The sequence below is a fragment of the Pundamilia nyererei genome, unplaced genomic scaffold, assembly GCF_000239375.1.
Source record: "Pundamilia nyererei isolate P.nyererei 1_Seehausen unplaced genomic scaffold, PunNye1.0 scaffold00044, whole genome shotgun sequence".
NCBI classification, from domain to species: Eukaryota; Metazoa; Chordata; class Actinopteri; order Cichliformes; family Cichlidae; genus Pundamilia; species Pundamilia nyererei.
In genome coordinates, this window is record NW_005187445.1 from 1,085,251 (window position 1) to 1,102,604 (window position 17,354).

Consider the following 17,354-nt stretch of genomic DNA (forward strand, 5'->3'; position numbering starts at 1 on the left):
GAGAGAGAGAGAAATGTGTTATGTTACTCAACAGGGTGATAAAACCACTGTTGCCATCACCACGGGCAGACATCAGTGTTGAAGCAAGGAAACGTAAACCTTATTCTGGGAATGAAAAATCAAATATAAACCAAATCTGAAACCTGCAAACTCATTTGTGGGTAGAGGATGATAACAATACTCAGTCGTGCTGCTTGTATGGGTGGGCCTTGTCTATGTAGGCCATGACACCCAATACGATTTGCCATAACTGTAAGCTTGTTTTCTTTTCTTTATTCTTTTTTCAATCATAGCAGCTCTCTGCCACCTTGACAAATATCATTTCACCTGATTAAATGGCTGCCATGGCAGCTAGGCCTGAAACACAGGGTGGAGTGAAAAACACATGAACAGGTGTCAAAATCACCATCATTTTTTTTTATTGTGTGTGTGTGGGTGTATGTGTGTGTGTGACTGAGAGAGAGCGATAAAGAGATGGAAAGAGAGGGGGAGAGAGATAATAACCTACCTTTCATCCCCTCATTTTTGCATCCTTTCTTTCCTCACGGTAAAAAAAAAAAAAAGCAAAAAAAAAAAAACCCAACAAAAAAGGGATCCCAGTCGCTTTGCTTCAGTGTTCGTTAAATGGAGAGAAAAGCACATAATAAAGCTGCATGGTCTTGCTGTGTGATCTCAGGCTCAAACAACACCTGTTATGCATAAATCCATCGCGAGGAAAGCGAACTGAGCAACATTTAATAAACATAAGACGGGCAGAGGCTACCTAATAATCAACAGCTGATCAAAAAAAAAAAAATCCAGGATGAGGACTGATGTAAAGCCACATTTAAAAGATATGCATACAAAAACCACTCTCTCTCACACACACAAAAAAAAATACACCGCCACCCTTTTACATTTTCATGGAGAAGAAGGTGCTCATTTGGTGTCTGAATATCATCCGAGAAAACAGATTTTATGTTGCATCACGTCGAGGATGGGTTTCCAGAAGCCTAGAAACACACGCGGTGGAAAAACAACATATCTTGCTCTGTTCATATATCCAAATGATGTCAGATTTTCAATGCTTATAATAACCCACCCACAAACGTTAGAGAGGAAAAAAAGATCGCGCATCCCCTAAATGAATCGTCTTGGCGTTTATATTGACTAGTGGCACCAGGACAATTAGTCCACACAGACAACAGCCGCGATACGTCTCTTTCCCCCATCTTTCGGCGTAAAAGGCGATGTATTTACCCTGAACTGTTATTATGCAGTCTTTGTTTTGCTGTCCAGCGAAGGTGGACTACATCTTAATGGTCCAAAATAAAAGCCTCCGTGGCAGAACAAATACATGATTTTTGGACAAATCCAGCGACGGCACAGAGGGCTTCACATCGCAGACGCTGCCGAAATCAAATGAAAAAAAAAATAGGAAAAACAAAAACAAAAACAGCACGGCTGGATTAGGCGAATTATTCCTGAATAATCCCAATTATGGCTGCTTGCAAGGAGGCAGCTCGCACATTCGCGGAAACCGTCGGTTTTATTCGGAGAGAGAGAGAGCGGGAGGGAGAGAGAGAGGGGGAGGGAGGCAGGGAGGGAGGGAGAGAGAGGCGGACCTGTGCAGTACTGTGGGCCCAATAACTTGAAAGTGATGTTCTCTGAATGACGCGCCAGTTTTGTCCAGTATGGGTGCACTGAGGAGCTCCACCTGTCAACTAGCTACGTCTTACACTGGTGCTCCTGTCCTCGGTGACAAACTGGGTTGACTGGAACACATGGGCCTGACGGGGTCCAAGGAATTCTGGGGGCTCTGGAAGAATATTGGGCCTCCTTTTTGAAAGTGGAAAAACATCTCATTTAAAGTTCTGCAAGAACCTAAAAACATCACCAGAACGAGCACACACAATTGATTCGAGGTGCCTTATATTGTAAGGCAAAAATCCTACAATAATACAAAATAAACAGATGAAAATCCAGCAATCATATGACCCCCTTTGAGCAAGCACTTTGGCGACAGTGGGAAGGAAAAACTCCCTTTTAATAAGAAGAAACCTCCAGCAGAACGAGACTCAGGGAGGGACAGCCATCTGCCATCTGGGGTGAAAACAGTGGACACCAGGGGCATAATTTCCAGGGGGGTTAGGGGGGTTATGATCCCCCCAATAATCAGACCCAATCAAAATAAGCCCCCCCACCCCCCCATGAAATTATGAATTATTCTGCATAAATAGGCTGTTGATTTTCTTTACTCATTTCAGGTATTACCAGCAAAATAGTTGCATGTTTAATCATCTGGGAATTTACCCAGATTTATTTATTTATTAAGACAGAGATCTTGACACCCCCCCCAATGTTCAGCACAAAGTTACGCTGATGCTGGTAGGTGTACAATATGTGAATGAACAAGACTGTGTTATGTGACCCATGATGCTGCACAAGACTGTAAATATAATTTTGTGTTTGATAATTTCTTTTATCAAAGTGGGGGGAAAAGACTTTAGACTTTTTATTAAATAAATGCTGCAATCCTACTTAAGTAGGTTATAGCGTGCAAGCTTTTTAATCAAAATATATATATATTCTAAATACTGAGTAGGCTAAAGTAAGCATACTCACTATGATCACTATTATTGATCCATGTATGTGTATACATATATTTCTCTTTAATGTTCCAGCTGTTGATTATTTTCAATACTTATATATTGCAGGGTAGGTTGATCTATAATAATGTAGTTAATCTGCAGAATAATTCTAAACTAAAGATTTAATACTTTACATTAAACCTACACCTTAGTAAAGTACTTGAGGAAATGAATTTAGTTACATTTCTACTGTTCCTATCCATGCGCTCATCCAGTGGTGATGTAAGATTAGCAGTAACTAGTACTATGTTTCAAGGCAAATTATATTTCAGCTCATCCACCCCATGCTCCCGCCCCTCACATATCTGTTAACTAATAATAATAATAATAGATTGGAGCCCGGGGATCGAACCGGCGACCTTCCGGTTACAGATACGCTTCCCAAACCCCTGAGCCACAGTCGCCCCTGTTTAGTAATTAAAGCCATTTTAATGCATTTTCCTCCATTTACAATGGACCAAAAGTAATTAGACAAATTATCATAATTTTAAATACAAGGACTGTTTTAATAATTGATGGAAAATAATTTCCAGTCAAGAACTGTCTGAAGTACAGAATCCATGAATATCACCTAATGCATCATATCCTCCTGGATCTGTCAGGCTTTTACTGCGGTTTCTGGTTGTTTGCGCCTCTAGTTTTATTTTTAGGAGCTGAAAATCATGCTCTATTGTATGGAAGCTTGAAATTGCCACTCATGAGTTAAAATTTTGGCTGTTATGTCAAAATTTTGAGTCAGGTATTGCAAAAGTTCAACTTACTAACTCAAATGTCTGAGAAAGGTTTTAAACTGAAGTTTCAGTCATAGCTGGTGCCACCCCATACCCCCTTCTGGATACACCTCTGTTTACGAAATTTCTGCTGTTAAAAATATATGCTCGACTACGGCTGGAAAAAAACACGTTTCATCATTATTTATTTATTTTTTATTATTAACAAGAGTTCTCACTCTGGGATGCACAGTTTAACATGTTAGTTAGTTTTACTAATGTATATTCTGCTTTTTTGTTTCTACATCATTCATGGTAATGATGAGCAACTTAGGTTTAAGTTTAAAAAAAAAGAGTTTTACATGTTACTGCATGAAATCTAATTTTCTGTCTTTAGGACCTTGTTAGCATTACTGTTTGAATATAAATATACAAATAAATAATTTGATTATCATTAATACAACAATTTGAGTTTTTAGCCTCACAATGAGTGTCCCAGATTTTATTGTGAAATCAACTGCCCTTTGAAAATGGTAACACGCTAACCAGCCAAACTATGTAAGCTGATTATACTAAATGTGAAATACATGTCAAATATTTTTGACATAAAACCTTTAATTTATATTACTTTATTTAGTTGCATTACAAAACAAACAAAAGCAACAGGTTAAAACCATGTGAAATACCCCAGTGTTTAAAGAAAAGTGCATCAGCTAAAACAAAATAGGAATTAAATTATGAAGGCAAAGCTAGCTAATATTATAATGATCTTTAATCTAATGCAGCATGTAGATGAATATAATCAGAAGCTTCAGTTTGTCATTTCAAACATATAAACAGAACTAAATGTTCACCAGGCACAAACAGTGCTTAGTTGAACATTGACAGCAGCACAATGCTGAGGTTAGATATTTAACTGATAGTTTGTGTTTCCAAACGTAAAACAATAAGGCAACCTGAAGGTCACAAAAGGCCTTCTGTTTCCTTCTGGCAATGGCAGATGCCATAAGATGCCATCATCTGTTACAGAATAAAGTTCTGGGTCTTTGAACACCAGTGTACAAGTAAACCAAAGCTCAATGAAAATGATAAATTAGAATTTTTGTATCCATTTAATGAGGCTTATTAACTTTCTTTGATATTAAACAGAGGTGACATGAAATACAGTTATTATAAGTGTTAGGATCATGGATCCTTTGGTTGAAAAGAAGCTCAAATGTTTTCACAACACTGATGCATGATATTAAAAAGCCTTCTGAAGGACAACAGTCAATAATAATGACAACTATATATTAGAGGCTCACAGCTTTAGGCGTACAGCCTAAAAATAAGTGCACAATACTGAACATCGAAGCATTTCTTTTCATTTGTTTTTATCCTCCATTTAATAAATGTTTTGAGGGGGTTTAATGAAATCTGTGGATCTGGGAAATGGAAACGTCTGAACAAAAAAAATAAAAAAAGGACTAAACGGGCAAATATGTGTGAAATGATAACTGTGATGGACCTGATAAAACCAATAAACATTCACAGGCCACGCTTGGAGGAGTACAATGACAAGTTAAAGGAGGGGTATTATGGAAAATCCGATTTGTCTTGTCTTGGAGGATTTCACTGTCACAGACAATATTTAAATAAAAGCTGGTACTCCTGCTGTTGCAATTGCTTCTCATGATGAAATACCTCTGTTCAAACAAGCTGAGGGTGACGCCACACCCTGGGTGGAAAACGATGCCCTTCTAGCTGCTGTTTCTTAATATTGCCACAGCGCTCGCAGATCTCCTTTTGAAATCACTGCTTAACATGGACTACCTGAAAAAAACAGTAATTATTCAAAAGGGTGGGTGTTATAAAATTCCCACCAGTTATCCTGCTTGGGACAGCTTTCAGATTGCCTAAATTTTTAATGTTTTCCACCCTGCATGTGTGTGACCACCACACAAATTAGTCACTCCTGCTATTTTCCCTGCAGAAATCTGCAAAATACAAATGTGCTTGGATGAATACTCTGTTTTATGGCTAATGCGTAATCTGCATATAATCCACAGAGTGCCTAACATCCAAGGATCAAAAGTTTAAAGTTATTAAAGCTTTATTTGGCCAAAAATGAAGATAGAATATTAAGACTAAGTCCTAAATATAAGAGGTAGACCTGACGAGAGGTGCCGTCTTATCGTATAACATCCGAGGAGATTTCCAGAGAATTTTCAGCCTTCAAACACTGAGCTCAGCTTACAGTGGCCAGTGTATACTATAAGCTACCATGACTTCAGTGCAATGCCTGACCTTTGGCTTCTATCCGCAGCTCATGTTGCTGTCTGTGTATTTCCACTTCAAGCAAAGCTGAACACGCTCGAGTTGTGGAGGCGCTGAAGGCTCTGATGTTATTTTAAAGGTGTGTCAGTGCCTTCAATGCGATCTGTTCTGCACCGCAGTGTCATTACTGTGCATAAAGCTGTCGTGTTGTTCGTGTTTGTTCTGCAGACTGCATGAAAAGAAAAACACAGATAAGCAAAGACACAAAGTGGTACAGGATATGAGACCATGTTTAATGGCAATACACTGCAAAAACTTTCACCACTCCAAACGTATCAATCAGTGCCTCCGTCTGTCTGTGAGATTGTCTATTATGTTACGAGCTGAGTGCTGCGCTACAACAAGAATAATATGCATTTACGAGCAAGAAGGAAGACCTGTGAAATGAAAAGTGCCACGGTGAGGTGAACAGTTTTCCACTTGTTTTGCTGTCGCTCAAGCGGCTACCATTTCCGTCTTGTTTTCACTAAGTATTAAGGCAAAAACACACACACATGACCATGTTTTTCTTTTGCATTTTGTAAACAAAATCACATTTTTATAGTAAGTCTCTTATATTTACCACTAGGGTAATCTTTGTGTTGTTCTTTTGTTTCGTTTTTGAAGCGATAACGACTTGAAATTCACAAAAGTCAAAGTCCTTAAACAACAGGCTTTGCTACATTGACAACAGTGAAAGTGCATTGTGATAGTGACTAAATAAACTAGAACATAACACCACAGAGACTCTCCACATGACAAGAAAAGGTTAGTGATTAGTGATCACTTACAAAACAGCTCTAATACTACACTGTGCTTTAATACTAGGTTCACAATGTTGTACAAATGGGGTGATTATTATTATATCTATAGAAAACACAATGTGTACGAAAATATCGCCATAATTACTTTCTCCTTCTATTTGACTTTGCATAAAATAAGCATGACTTCAAGAGGACTTTGTGTGCATGTTGCTTAGCTTGATGGCTTATTTTAAAACCATGAAAAGGCACTTAGCTTGACAGAATATTTGGGGCAAAATCACAAACGGCACAAAACGAAAATTAGTCCAATTAGGAAGAGGGCAGTGGGTTCCTGCAACACTATCGAGAGGGAGACAACTCCACTCAGAAATATGACAGATGGCAGAAGATTCCTGTTTCTGTTATGCTCAGACTGGGGCTCGGAAAACTCTGACGCTGTGCTTGGTTCATTCTCTAATGACGTATCGGGGGAAATATCTGCAGCTTCTTCCTTCTCTTCCAAGGCTGAGACAGACTGAGTTACGTTTTCACTCACCTCAGTGACACCTGTACTCACTGAGGTGTTCTCTGGAAGCTCGGGTGATGGTAGAGCTTCACCTTCTGCTTTCAGAGATGTCTGAGTCTCAGCCACGGGAGACAAAAGTGCAAGCGTACTGGCTTCATGATTTGCTGCAGACCTGCTGGAACTTTCTGATAATCCTTCAACAGGTTCGCTCATTCCCACAGCAACGTCTCGCTCAAAGCCCTGTGTCACACTGGGAGTACAGGCACGCTCAGCAGGCAGTTCAAGGCAAGGATGACTGGCTGGTTTTTCTCCAGCTCCATCCTCTCCTGTTGTTGTCTCTGTGGCAGGAAGACACATGCAAGATGCTTCTAAAGGGATTTCCTCTCTGCCAGTCTGGGAGATGTCTGATCTGGGTTTGGAGTCTCGTTGCAGAAAAGGATGTGAGGCAGGCGGCGGCGTAGAGGGACTACTGTCTACGCGCTCCTCAGACGTCTGGTTGCCTAATTCACAGTGGAGTCTGGGTAAAGGCTGTGACTTATTTGGCTGGACTGATTCGCTGGCACAGAGTACAAAGGATGAATTAGTTTGATGTGTGGTTTGGGAAGACATAGAAGGAAACTGTTCACCTGGGAATACAGTGTGAGTGGACAGCGTGCCATCATCAGATGGAAGCTCTTGGTTGGGTGGGACAAAGGGACCAGACGGGTGAGCTGCGATCTGCTGAAGTAAAACAGCAAGACAACAGTGATAGCTAGGAGACAAAGGAGGAACATTTGTATTCCACATTAACATTGCACGCTGAGGGAAGAAAAGCATTATACTGCATACTAATGCTTTTCTGTGAAAAGGAACTCATGCTGAAGTTTTAGCTGTGAGGAAATGCAAACAATTCATGAGCAGTATGAAGAGGTGGACAGGAATCTTTTTTTAAAATTATGGGGGAAAAATCTCCTTCCCTCGAATTTCCCTCCCAGGAGGGCAAAACAACGAATGTAGTTTAAATATTCCTTCCTTTAAGTGAACTCCACGCGGCACAAGTGAATCCAAAGGAGAAGAAAATTGGATCGGTGCAATTTTCTTAATTCTTTTCTCCTCAAGTTTTCCCACGTTTACACATACTGAAGTGAGGGTGGCTGTTTGAACAGCAGGGACTGGACCAAATGTAATGCCTAAAAATACTTATTTACATTTTAACAGGATTTTATTCAAAAAAGGAAAATAGCCATTAGCAAATAATGGAAAAGGAGTTTTCCCTGCTATGAGGCTGCCCTGACAAACATTCAAGGTCATATTGAGATGAAATCATTGCAATATAAAACCAAAAGACAGACAAGAAAAACAGCACCAAGAAGAACATATGCAAAAGCTGGACACATCAAATATGAAAACGGTAACAGCTGAGATAGGGGCAGGTGGGTTTTAGTCAGCAGGAAGTAGCTAGATTCATCTATTTCACAAAAATCATATAATTGTGTATAATGCAATATTTGTTCAGTTAATCCAAAAAATGGATTCTACTTTCCAAGAAGGTTTTTAATTTGACTTAAAAGAATTTTATTGTTGATTTTTGGTCAAATGTGCAGCTGAATCATTTAAGATCACTTTGTAGACCAACAATCTATGACTAAAAAGCTTCAGGGAAACCATCAATTCAAATAAAGGAGTGCTAATGAGATCAGTGTTTTAATGCCTTTGTGTAACTTTAATGTGTTATACAAAAGTTGGGGTATGAGTTTGTTGGGAATTATAAAGCCCAGATTCTCAAAACCTACGGAATGATACAAGGAATGATGGGAAATGATGTTCACCTTTATTTATTTGTGGGTTGTTTTTTTAATGTTCTGCTAAAAGGAAAAAGCATGCATGTGATCACTGAGGTGACACATGAGAATGAGCCAGGACAGCGTAACAGACACTTTTGTAGTATTGTGAGATATTAATATCAGATCACACGTTATCATGTTATTCTGTTAGGAGGTGGAGTGTGAGAATTTTTTTATGTTATGCAGAACTAATTAAACTTTCCCTTCTAAAATACACAGTTATTATGGAAGCTGGTATATCGATTTCCACAGAAGCATTTTTGCTCCATTGCCATGTTTTCAGTCTTCATGCTAATTGTGCAGCAAGTCAGATGAATATATACCCACTGACCACTTTATTAGGTATACCTCCTTTTGCCTTTAGAACTACCCCAATTCTTCATGCCATATATTCAAAAAGGTGCTGGAAACATTCCTCGGAAATTTTCATCCATATTGACACGATAGCATCACAGATCCATTACATGAATCTTGCTGTTCCACCACCATAAACAACAACAGTAGACCTGACAACATTTGTCCAGGTTTCTCTCAGTTTCCTGTTTCTGTCATTGTTAGCTGACATATGCGGCACCTGGTGCGGTCTTCTGCTGCTGTAGACCATCTGCTTCAAGATTCAATGCACTGTCCATTCAGGTGTTTTGTGCATGCCTTGGTTGTAAAGAGTGGTTATTTGCATTATCACTGGATAGTTTCTCTTTTTCTGATCAATCTCTAAAATCCCTAGAAATGGTTATGTTGGAAAATCCATGAAAATCAGCAGTTCTCTGAAATACCATCAACAACCATGCTACATTCAGAGTGGCTCCCCCCTCCCCATTCTGATGCTTAAGCAGAACATATGGGCCATCTTGTGTACATGCCTAAGTTGTGTTGCTGCTATGTGATTAACTGATTAGATATTTGCAGAAAGTATACCTCATAAAGCGAGTTTTAATGATAAGATACTTGAAGATTTCATGAACATGTTTAAAAACTCCAAGCAATGAAATAAAACACATTTTTGTATGATCCATATTGGTTCCGTATTCAGACTTAAAGGCACAGGAGCACTACAATCTCAGAAGAATGACTTCCCACTGGGGGAAATCTTTTTTATTATTATTATCCCACATGAATGCGCAATATACACAATATGCTTTTCTTTATATTCCTGAATTTTCTTTATTTTATTTTATTTTTTAATCGCTTCCTTTGAAGATATCAGCATGGTTACAGTGGTTCAGTTTTCAGTGGTTCAGTTTTCCTTTTTTGTGCACCACTGTGTGCAATCTAGCACAAATATTAGCACCATTTCCACATAAAGAAAGCTAAGAATACATCGCAGCACAACAGTGGACATCAGTACTGTTTCAAACAATGGAAGCATAGAAGATATTAGATGTGATCACATGTGGGTAAAAAAAATATTAGTGTCCTGAGTTACGTAAAAGTACAAGAGATGTGAATTCAAATTAAAGTGTGCACAAACTTGAACAGCATGCGTCACGAATGTGATGAGAAACTGAAAAAGAGACATACAGCAGTAAGAAGCGAGACGTTACCTAAGTTGTTGCTGAAGCTTCAATGAGCTGTGAACAACACAAACAACCAAGCCAATGGTGATAAGGTTCAAAAGTTGATCAAACATGTTTGTTATGTTTTATTAGATACATGGCTTGTCTAGAGGGATAAAGCACTTAGCCTGCTAACCTGTTAAATGTGAATTTGTCAAAAATTGCATGCAGATAAAGATCATTTTAACCAGTCCAACAAGTAATTTACTGAATGTGTGTCCTCTCTTGGCAGGTGAGCCAACATAGGAGCAAGTTCCAATCAAAACGGATTGTTTTAAACTTTTGAAGGATGAATCAGTACTCCTCCTGGTGGCTTACAATCCCCATTCTTTTACTTTACTCTTACCTCTACATCAATCTCCGGCTTTACAATGACGGGACACACAGGCGTAGGCCGCAAAAGTCCCGGACGAGCCTCAGAGGTCCCTGCTTCTTCTGTAATTGGAAACCAGATGAAGAAGTTATGAGAATGTGTTTAGTAAGTTATGTTAATCAAAAAAATTAAATATGTATTTTTTTTAGCCTGGGTAAATACCTCTGTGACTCTTGGGTAAGTCTACCTGGCTGTAGGAATATTTACCTAATAATGATATATGTTGCCACTGAGCTGGATTGTGGCAAATGTGACTTTTTCCTCTGCTCTCTAGTGCAATTTATATTATAGTGTGCCCACTTATATAATCAATAATCTAAGGGAATTAAATGAAACTCATCTTCAGAACGTTATGTGTGAAAATCACAAGAGAAGGGTCTGTTTCTGAATCTTCCTCCCCTCACACCCAACCAGTCATAGCAGATGGCTGCCCCTCACCGAGCCTGGTTCATTCAGTTTCGTTCTGTTTAAAGGGGTTTTTTCCTTCCCACTGCCACCAAATATTTGCACATAGGGAGTCATCTCATTGTTGGTGCTTTCTCTGTATTATTGCGGGGCTTTAACCTTACAATAATAAGTGCCGTGAGGCAACTGTTGTTGGGATTTGGCACAATAAAAATAAAAACTGAACTGAACTGAACAGTCTCATGCTTGTGACAGCATGGAAACATTGATGGTGTCCCAAGTGTTAACTAGCTGCACACTTCTATTGATTGGTGGATTTAGACTGTTGAAAAAAAAGATTTCTGGCATGAAACTGCTCACAAAAGGTTTGTGGATTTTTTTTTTCTTCAGTTACTAGGTCATGATTTATTGAAAGAGACATTGCTGCTGAGTGTTTCAATTTCATTTTTTTGTAGCAGAAAGCATTTTCCCTTTAGTCCTATTTTATCTAAGAGAAGGTAAACATTTTATCAACCCATATCTCCAAACGTGGGCAATAACTGCCAAAGCAATCTATATAAATAAACAGTTCAAATCTGAGCTGGAGTGAACTTGTGATATCCCCACTATGAAACAGGATAGTCTTATATCCATTTTAACTCATTTTAATAGTCCTTGCGCCATTCTGTACCTTCTTCCTTTTCCAGTTCATCCTCTGAATCATTGTTCATACTGAAAGAGATGAGAGAAATTTGGGTTATAAGAAATACATGAAGACGTGACAAAACCATTGAGTAGTGCACACTTTAGATGCAAATGTAAATGTGTTTATTATTGTATACACGCACAAAGCAACACTGCACAGAGGCTTTGTCTGCCAAGACACAAACAACGTAATTGTACATAGTAAAAATATGTAGTGTAAGAAGGAGTATGCAGTCATTTTTATTCTGACTGAAGCCTGAGTAGATTCCATATGGTGGGTCAGGACTTACTATTTTTGTGTTATTAATATTTAAAGATCATTTTGAGCTATAAATGCTAAATATGTATATGCACCATCATCAACACCTGCTCTGGATAATTACACTTGTTCATTGTTAATGCAGTTAAGCTGCAAACGTGTTTAGGTACCTTTTTTTCATTGAACACAGACTATCTCTTTGTATTATATTGCTCGTTTTGTATAGTTCCTGCAATCCTGGACTAGATGAGCGTTTCATTAACAAGGATGGCAGGATAGAAATTGGAATTTCGTTCACCAATGGTAAGTACAAGCACAAGCCAATCCATTAAAAGTCATATTCAATATCAAAGCTGATGTATCAAATATAATTCTGGTGATCAAAATTACAGGAGAAGACATTGACTTAAGTAGAATAAATGTATATTAGTTCATTCCATAATCCTATCATGCCTGACACTAACGAAAAGTGATCAAAATCACGAAATAGAAAGGGTCTCTGAAGACTGTTCTCGCTCGAGATTAGGGGGATGCAAGATTGCCAAGAGTCCAGCAAAGGATGCCAAAAGAAATAAAAGAAATAAAAGGTCAAGACATGTGATGAGCATGTGACAAGAGCTACAGAAGCTGTTTGTTCCCCGTATCCAATTTTAGCTGAGAGAGGTTGATATATAATCCAAAAAAGATTTGACACATTCTTGCTGAATTGATGACCTAAATTTGGTAATTTGGGAAACTCCAAGCACTTTGTTTGTTTGTTTATTTGTTTGTTTTTTTAGGTTTTTGAATAAATTAACGCTAGCACCACGCCCTCATGAATAGCAAGCTAAATAAATCCTTTGGAATTTTTGGGAAAAAAATAAACAAGCAGATATTAAAAGAGATTTATTCCAGCTCCATATTTTTATTCTTGCACTCCGCTAGAGTAGTTTTCCATCATTCTGGGACTTGGTGAAGCTTCTTCCGCTACCTAAAACAAGCTCTTCAAGCTTGTCCTTCTTTAAGCCAAGCTTATTATGAATGGCAAGTGGGTCAAAAATCATACAGATCCAAAACTAATTCAGAAATACTGACTAAAAGTCTGTCCTTTATACCTGTCTGAAACCTGCTTCGTATATTTGGTTCATATGGATTACTACCAAAAATGTAAAACTCTGGCTATTGTAACAGTGTTATGAGCAAAAATAAGGAAAATATTTCCCTTTAATCTTTCCATTATCCCTTTTCAAGATTTGAGAAGTAACTCTGAGAGATTCATCTGGCCCAAGAAGACACCTCAGTCACGTGTCTAGTCCAAACCCCGATCTTAACCTGACAGAATAAATAGTGCTTGATCTTTTTGTGTGGGTAGGTGTTGTACATTAAAGACTTATGTAGATAAAGTAATAGAGCTGATTCTGTTAGCACTACTTAAGGGCCGATCTTCAGATATGACATTTTTTGACTCAGGTCAAGACGAAAGCTCGACTAATTCAGCCCCAAAACTCAAGTAAAACTCGAGCAAAACTCAGCAACTCGTAGTGCCCAAGGCAGATGACACTGAATCAAAAGGACATCACTACTCCACACAGATGTTTAATATTTGATATCTGTTACTTCAAGTGGAAATGTTTTGGCTAAATGTAGTTAATTTCAATAGTATGTAATAAATTTGCATGTCTAGACTTGTTTTATCCCATAATAACCTTTCATCTTACTGGCCGCCTTGTTAATATGTTAAAAATCCAATTATCAGCTGACTTCAAAGCACTTAATCAACCTGTAGTGGCTGTTATGGTGGGAGATTGATACAGATTCTGCTCCCAAACCAACTTCTTTTCAATCAGTGACTCATCCATCCCTAACAACCCATCTGGTGCCTTCCTTCCTCCCTCCAAACAGCTGCAGTGGATACCTACATGACAACTACATCACTTTATATTCAGCTTACTGCTTTTACACGTCCTCACAAGCTTGGGCAACACAAGCAACTATTGCTTGTGCTGCCCAAGCTTGAACATTGTGAGATTTATCACAAACTTTCATGTTGATATTACAGTAAATCAGGGGATTAGCTGAGTTTAATGGAGTAGCGAATGAAGCAAAAAGGGTCTGTGTGCCAGCCTTTAATTACAAAAGGGAGAGGAGCCAATCCGTTCCTTTGAAATGGTTTTGCTCCCCTGATGACTCCAATAGAAAAGGTCAGAGGTAAATTTTAGTGCAGGGAAACGCCACGGCTGAAAACGACACCTGCCCTTTTCCTATTCTGAATGCCTCAGACACCGCTGGGTGATTGATACACTGAGCAGGGAGTGTTCTTCCAAAAAATCTCTTCCTGTACCTTGCTACAGCCTGTAATTGTAAAAGGTAAAACTAGTAATGGGAAAACTTTGTGAACTCATCTAGGTAGCTTTCCTGTTGTCCTTGTACTTTGATTATGCAACAGACCGAACCACTTTTCTTATGAACAGCCTGCTCTGTTTGAGTTCTTTCTGGGCTAGATGCACTCTCTGGGCAGGACCACTACATTGAGCTGAATACTCATTCCAGGCATAAACCTCTCAGTGAATTAGTAAGCAGGTATAGTTTTGTAGCTGTTGCACAGCCCCTACCTTTGTGGAATCCGTATCTCTTTTTATAATTACATAACTAATATAGAAATTATCCCTTTTTTTCAGTAAAACCTTTTGGTCTATGAGCCTCCGCATTTCTCTTCTGATTAATAGGATGGACAGCTTTTGAGGACCTTAAACTGACTGAGGCTTGATGGTGACCTTATAATTCTGTGGATGTTTCGGATAAAAGGCATGGGAGGCAGAGACTGGGCAAAATATTACACAAATACCCGTCTAAGTCTTTGTCCTCTGGGGTGTCTAACTGACAAATGTGACAGGAAATGTACCTGTAAGCTTTTGGAGGTTTCAGGATACTTTTCATTTCCTGTGTGTTGATGTTTGTATGAGCTGAATCATCTTCATAGGTCAGGAGCAGAGTCACCACATAGTTCATAGAGGAGTTATTAGCCCAGTAATCACCATCAGAGGTTTCATAGCGTACAACGAACTCAATGCGAGAGCCATGTGTGGTATAAGGTGGCGCAAAAGACAGCTTGAAGGAGAACTTGTCAGTTTCTCCATCGTGAGATCCCGGGACATACTCTGCTGGGTGATCAAAGTAAGTGGCCCAATTGTCCATTGTCGATCTGACATAAACTGCTTTGTGGAAGGAAATGTTCAGCACTCGTATTACCCCTGTGAAGGCGAGAGGATCGTTCTCAGCTGGAGACATCTGCTCAACCTCCACTTTATTGGTGCGCACAGCCTGCAGCAGAGCATTACCGGTGGGTGCATGAAACTCTGGGAGCACATGATAGATCGGCTCTAGCTCAGGCTTCCGATACTTTGCCTCCTCTTCGTCCCACTTTGCAATAGAGTCTTCATCGTCCGAATCAAAGGCAACAAATTCCTTCACATCCACCAAATCCCCACCTGTTGTGTCGGCAAATGACACTCTCTTCCCGGCGGACAACGCCAAGTGGATCCGCATATACTCAGCGGTCTCATCGAAAATTGACGCACCTCGCTTTCTGGGCACCGGGGAGCATCTTGGGATGAAGCGAACGTCCTCGGTGTCATCATCATCATCGTCATCATTCTGGTTATCTTCGGCGTCCATTGGTGACCTACTATCTGCGTCCTCGCCTAATTTGCCTGTTTTTATCGTTTTAAAAAGACCCTCTTGGCTTGGTATGGTCAAAAAAGACATTTTTTAAAATTATTTTTACAGACGTAAAAACTCAAAGGAGCCGAAGACTACATATGGCGTCTCTAAAGAGCTACCAAATACTCATGATTTGCGCAGCTGTGGTCAGTGATGATCCAGCGCTGTCGCTGCGTAACGCACAGTGCCTCTTCAGTCAACGTGTGGCGTTAAATGTCACCCATGGAAACCTTGTCTTTACTGCCAGCCCTTGTGATAGTGTATCCCCTGGTTTTACATGACTTTATGCACGGCAGTTTGACTGCTGTCGTTGAAACACCAGCCCCTAATTTTAGCACTGACCTACCGGGTTTCCATGCCCTAAATTTGTTGATAAGTTGGTATAATCCTGCGGCTCCCCCTTGTTCTATTTGGTTCGGCCTGGCTCTGCGCCTGCTGCTGGAAATAGCATATTAATGTCATAAATGCCAGCGTTGGAAAGACAGGCTGCATGCGTATTTATTGAAACATCTTTAGAGACAATCAGGTGGGAATTATTATTTCAAGATGGCGTCTCCAAATTCCCTCTCTCCAAGCCTGAATTCATCGAAGACTCAGTCTGTGATACATTATGTTCGTTAGAGTTTAGGCCATTTTAATTCCACCACACTGGGGAAAGTTTTGCCATTCAGTATGAACAGCTGTCAGTGTAATTTAATACCAGTCCAGTTGTAGCAGTGGTTGAGATGGTAAGAAAATCTAAAGTATAACCCATTGTGATAAAAATATGAAATTATGCAAAGATTATTGATTGGACTTCATAATACCGCCCGTATTTTATTGTACAGGCCGTGAAATACTAAGTAAGTAAGATTTGAGAGCTTGCCAAGAACAAAATTCTCAAAGTGCAAGGGTATCTAGGGGGATGATATATTTACCTAGGAACACTTTGTAGTTGATACAATTCAGGTTTTCACAGGAAAAAAATTACACTGCCAATAATTTTAAGAAATGTATTATTTCCAGGTATTTTAGCAGAAAAACACAAATTTTCCAGCTTACACTCTAAAATCACTGCACTTTTTGTGGCTTAACTTGGTATTTTAAATTTCAATTATACCTTGTATTGGCGTGCATATAGCAGAAACAAGAAACACCAGCAAGCAATGCAGACTATGGCCTCTGTAATGATAAGACCGTATGGACCTGTGCCCTGTGATATTTGCCGGTGTAGCAAAGGGAGAACAGTCCTTATCACATTTTATATATAATACAAATGGAGAACTCAATAGTGGAGCATCCATGATGAACATTATGGCATGCTATATTTATAGTGCTATAATACCTGGAAGCTGAGCATTACTTAATATTACTTTTAATTGCTTCTTCTCTGTAAAAACTTGAATTGATACCTCCTTATTTTAATACATCTACTGCCAAGTACCGCTAGGTAATTGTAATTACATTGTAATTCAGATAAAATACATAGCAATCTCATTTAATTCTAGTGTAATCACACCGTTAGTTGTGGGCTGCATTATGAAATGCTACAAGATAATCTTATAATTCCAAATCTTTTTTTGCGGGGGGTTGCCCTGGCTGTAGATGACTCTTGCTTGGATTTGATTATCTTGGATCAGATGACCTCTGGTTTGTGATTCTTCTGTATGAC

General features: G+C 39.1%; 2 protein-coding genes across 4 annotated transcripts in view; both read right to left on the reverse strand.

Moving 5' to 3' along the window:
- LOC102204197 (probable G-protein coupled receptor 173) overlaps positions 1 to 1,519 on the reverse strand; it is a 4,347-nt gene extending 2,828 nt beyond the window's left edge. The window contains exon 1 of the mRNA XM_005731646.1: positions 509 to 1,519. The gene's annotated coding sequence lies outside the window, so the exon portion shown is untranslated. The remainder of the gene's footprint in view (positions 1 to 508) is intronic.
- A 4,356-nt stretch (positions 1,520 to 5,875) lies between these two features.
- On the reverse strand, positions 5,876 to 16,337 carry ppp1r3f (protein phosphatase 1, regulatory subunit 3F). Of its 3 annotated transcripts, XM_005731649.2 has the most exons (5): positions 14,886 to 16,335; positions 11,732 to 11,772; positions 10,630 to 10,718; positions 10,272 to 10,298; positions 7,560 to 7,621 (listed from the first exon to the last, which is right to left on the reverse strand). In XM_005731649.2, exons 1-4 carry the CDS (start codon positions 15,746 to 15,748, stop codon positions 10,272 to 10,274), a joined length of 1,020 nt encoding a protein of 339 aa, XP_005731706.1. In that variant the 5' UTR covers positions 15,749 to 16,335; the 3' UTR covers positions 7,560 to 7,621. The 3 variants fall into 3 exon arrangements, with proteins under 3 accessions (XP_005731705.1, XP_005731704.1, XP_005731706.1); XM_005731648.2 differs by lacking the exon at positions 10,272 to 10,298 and having other exon boundaries at positions 5,876 to 7,621; positions 14,886 to 16,337; XM_005731647.2 differs by lacking the exon at positions 10,272 to 10,298 and having other exon boundaries at positions 5,876 to 7,624; positions 14,886 to 16,336.
- Positions 16,338 to 17,354: the final 1,017 nt, after the last annotated feature.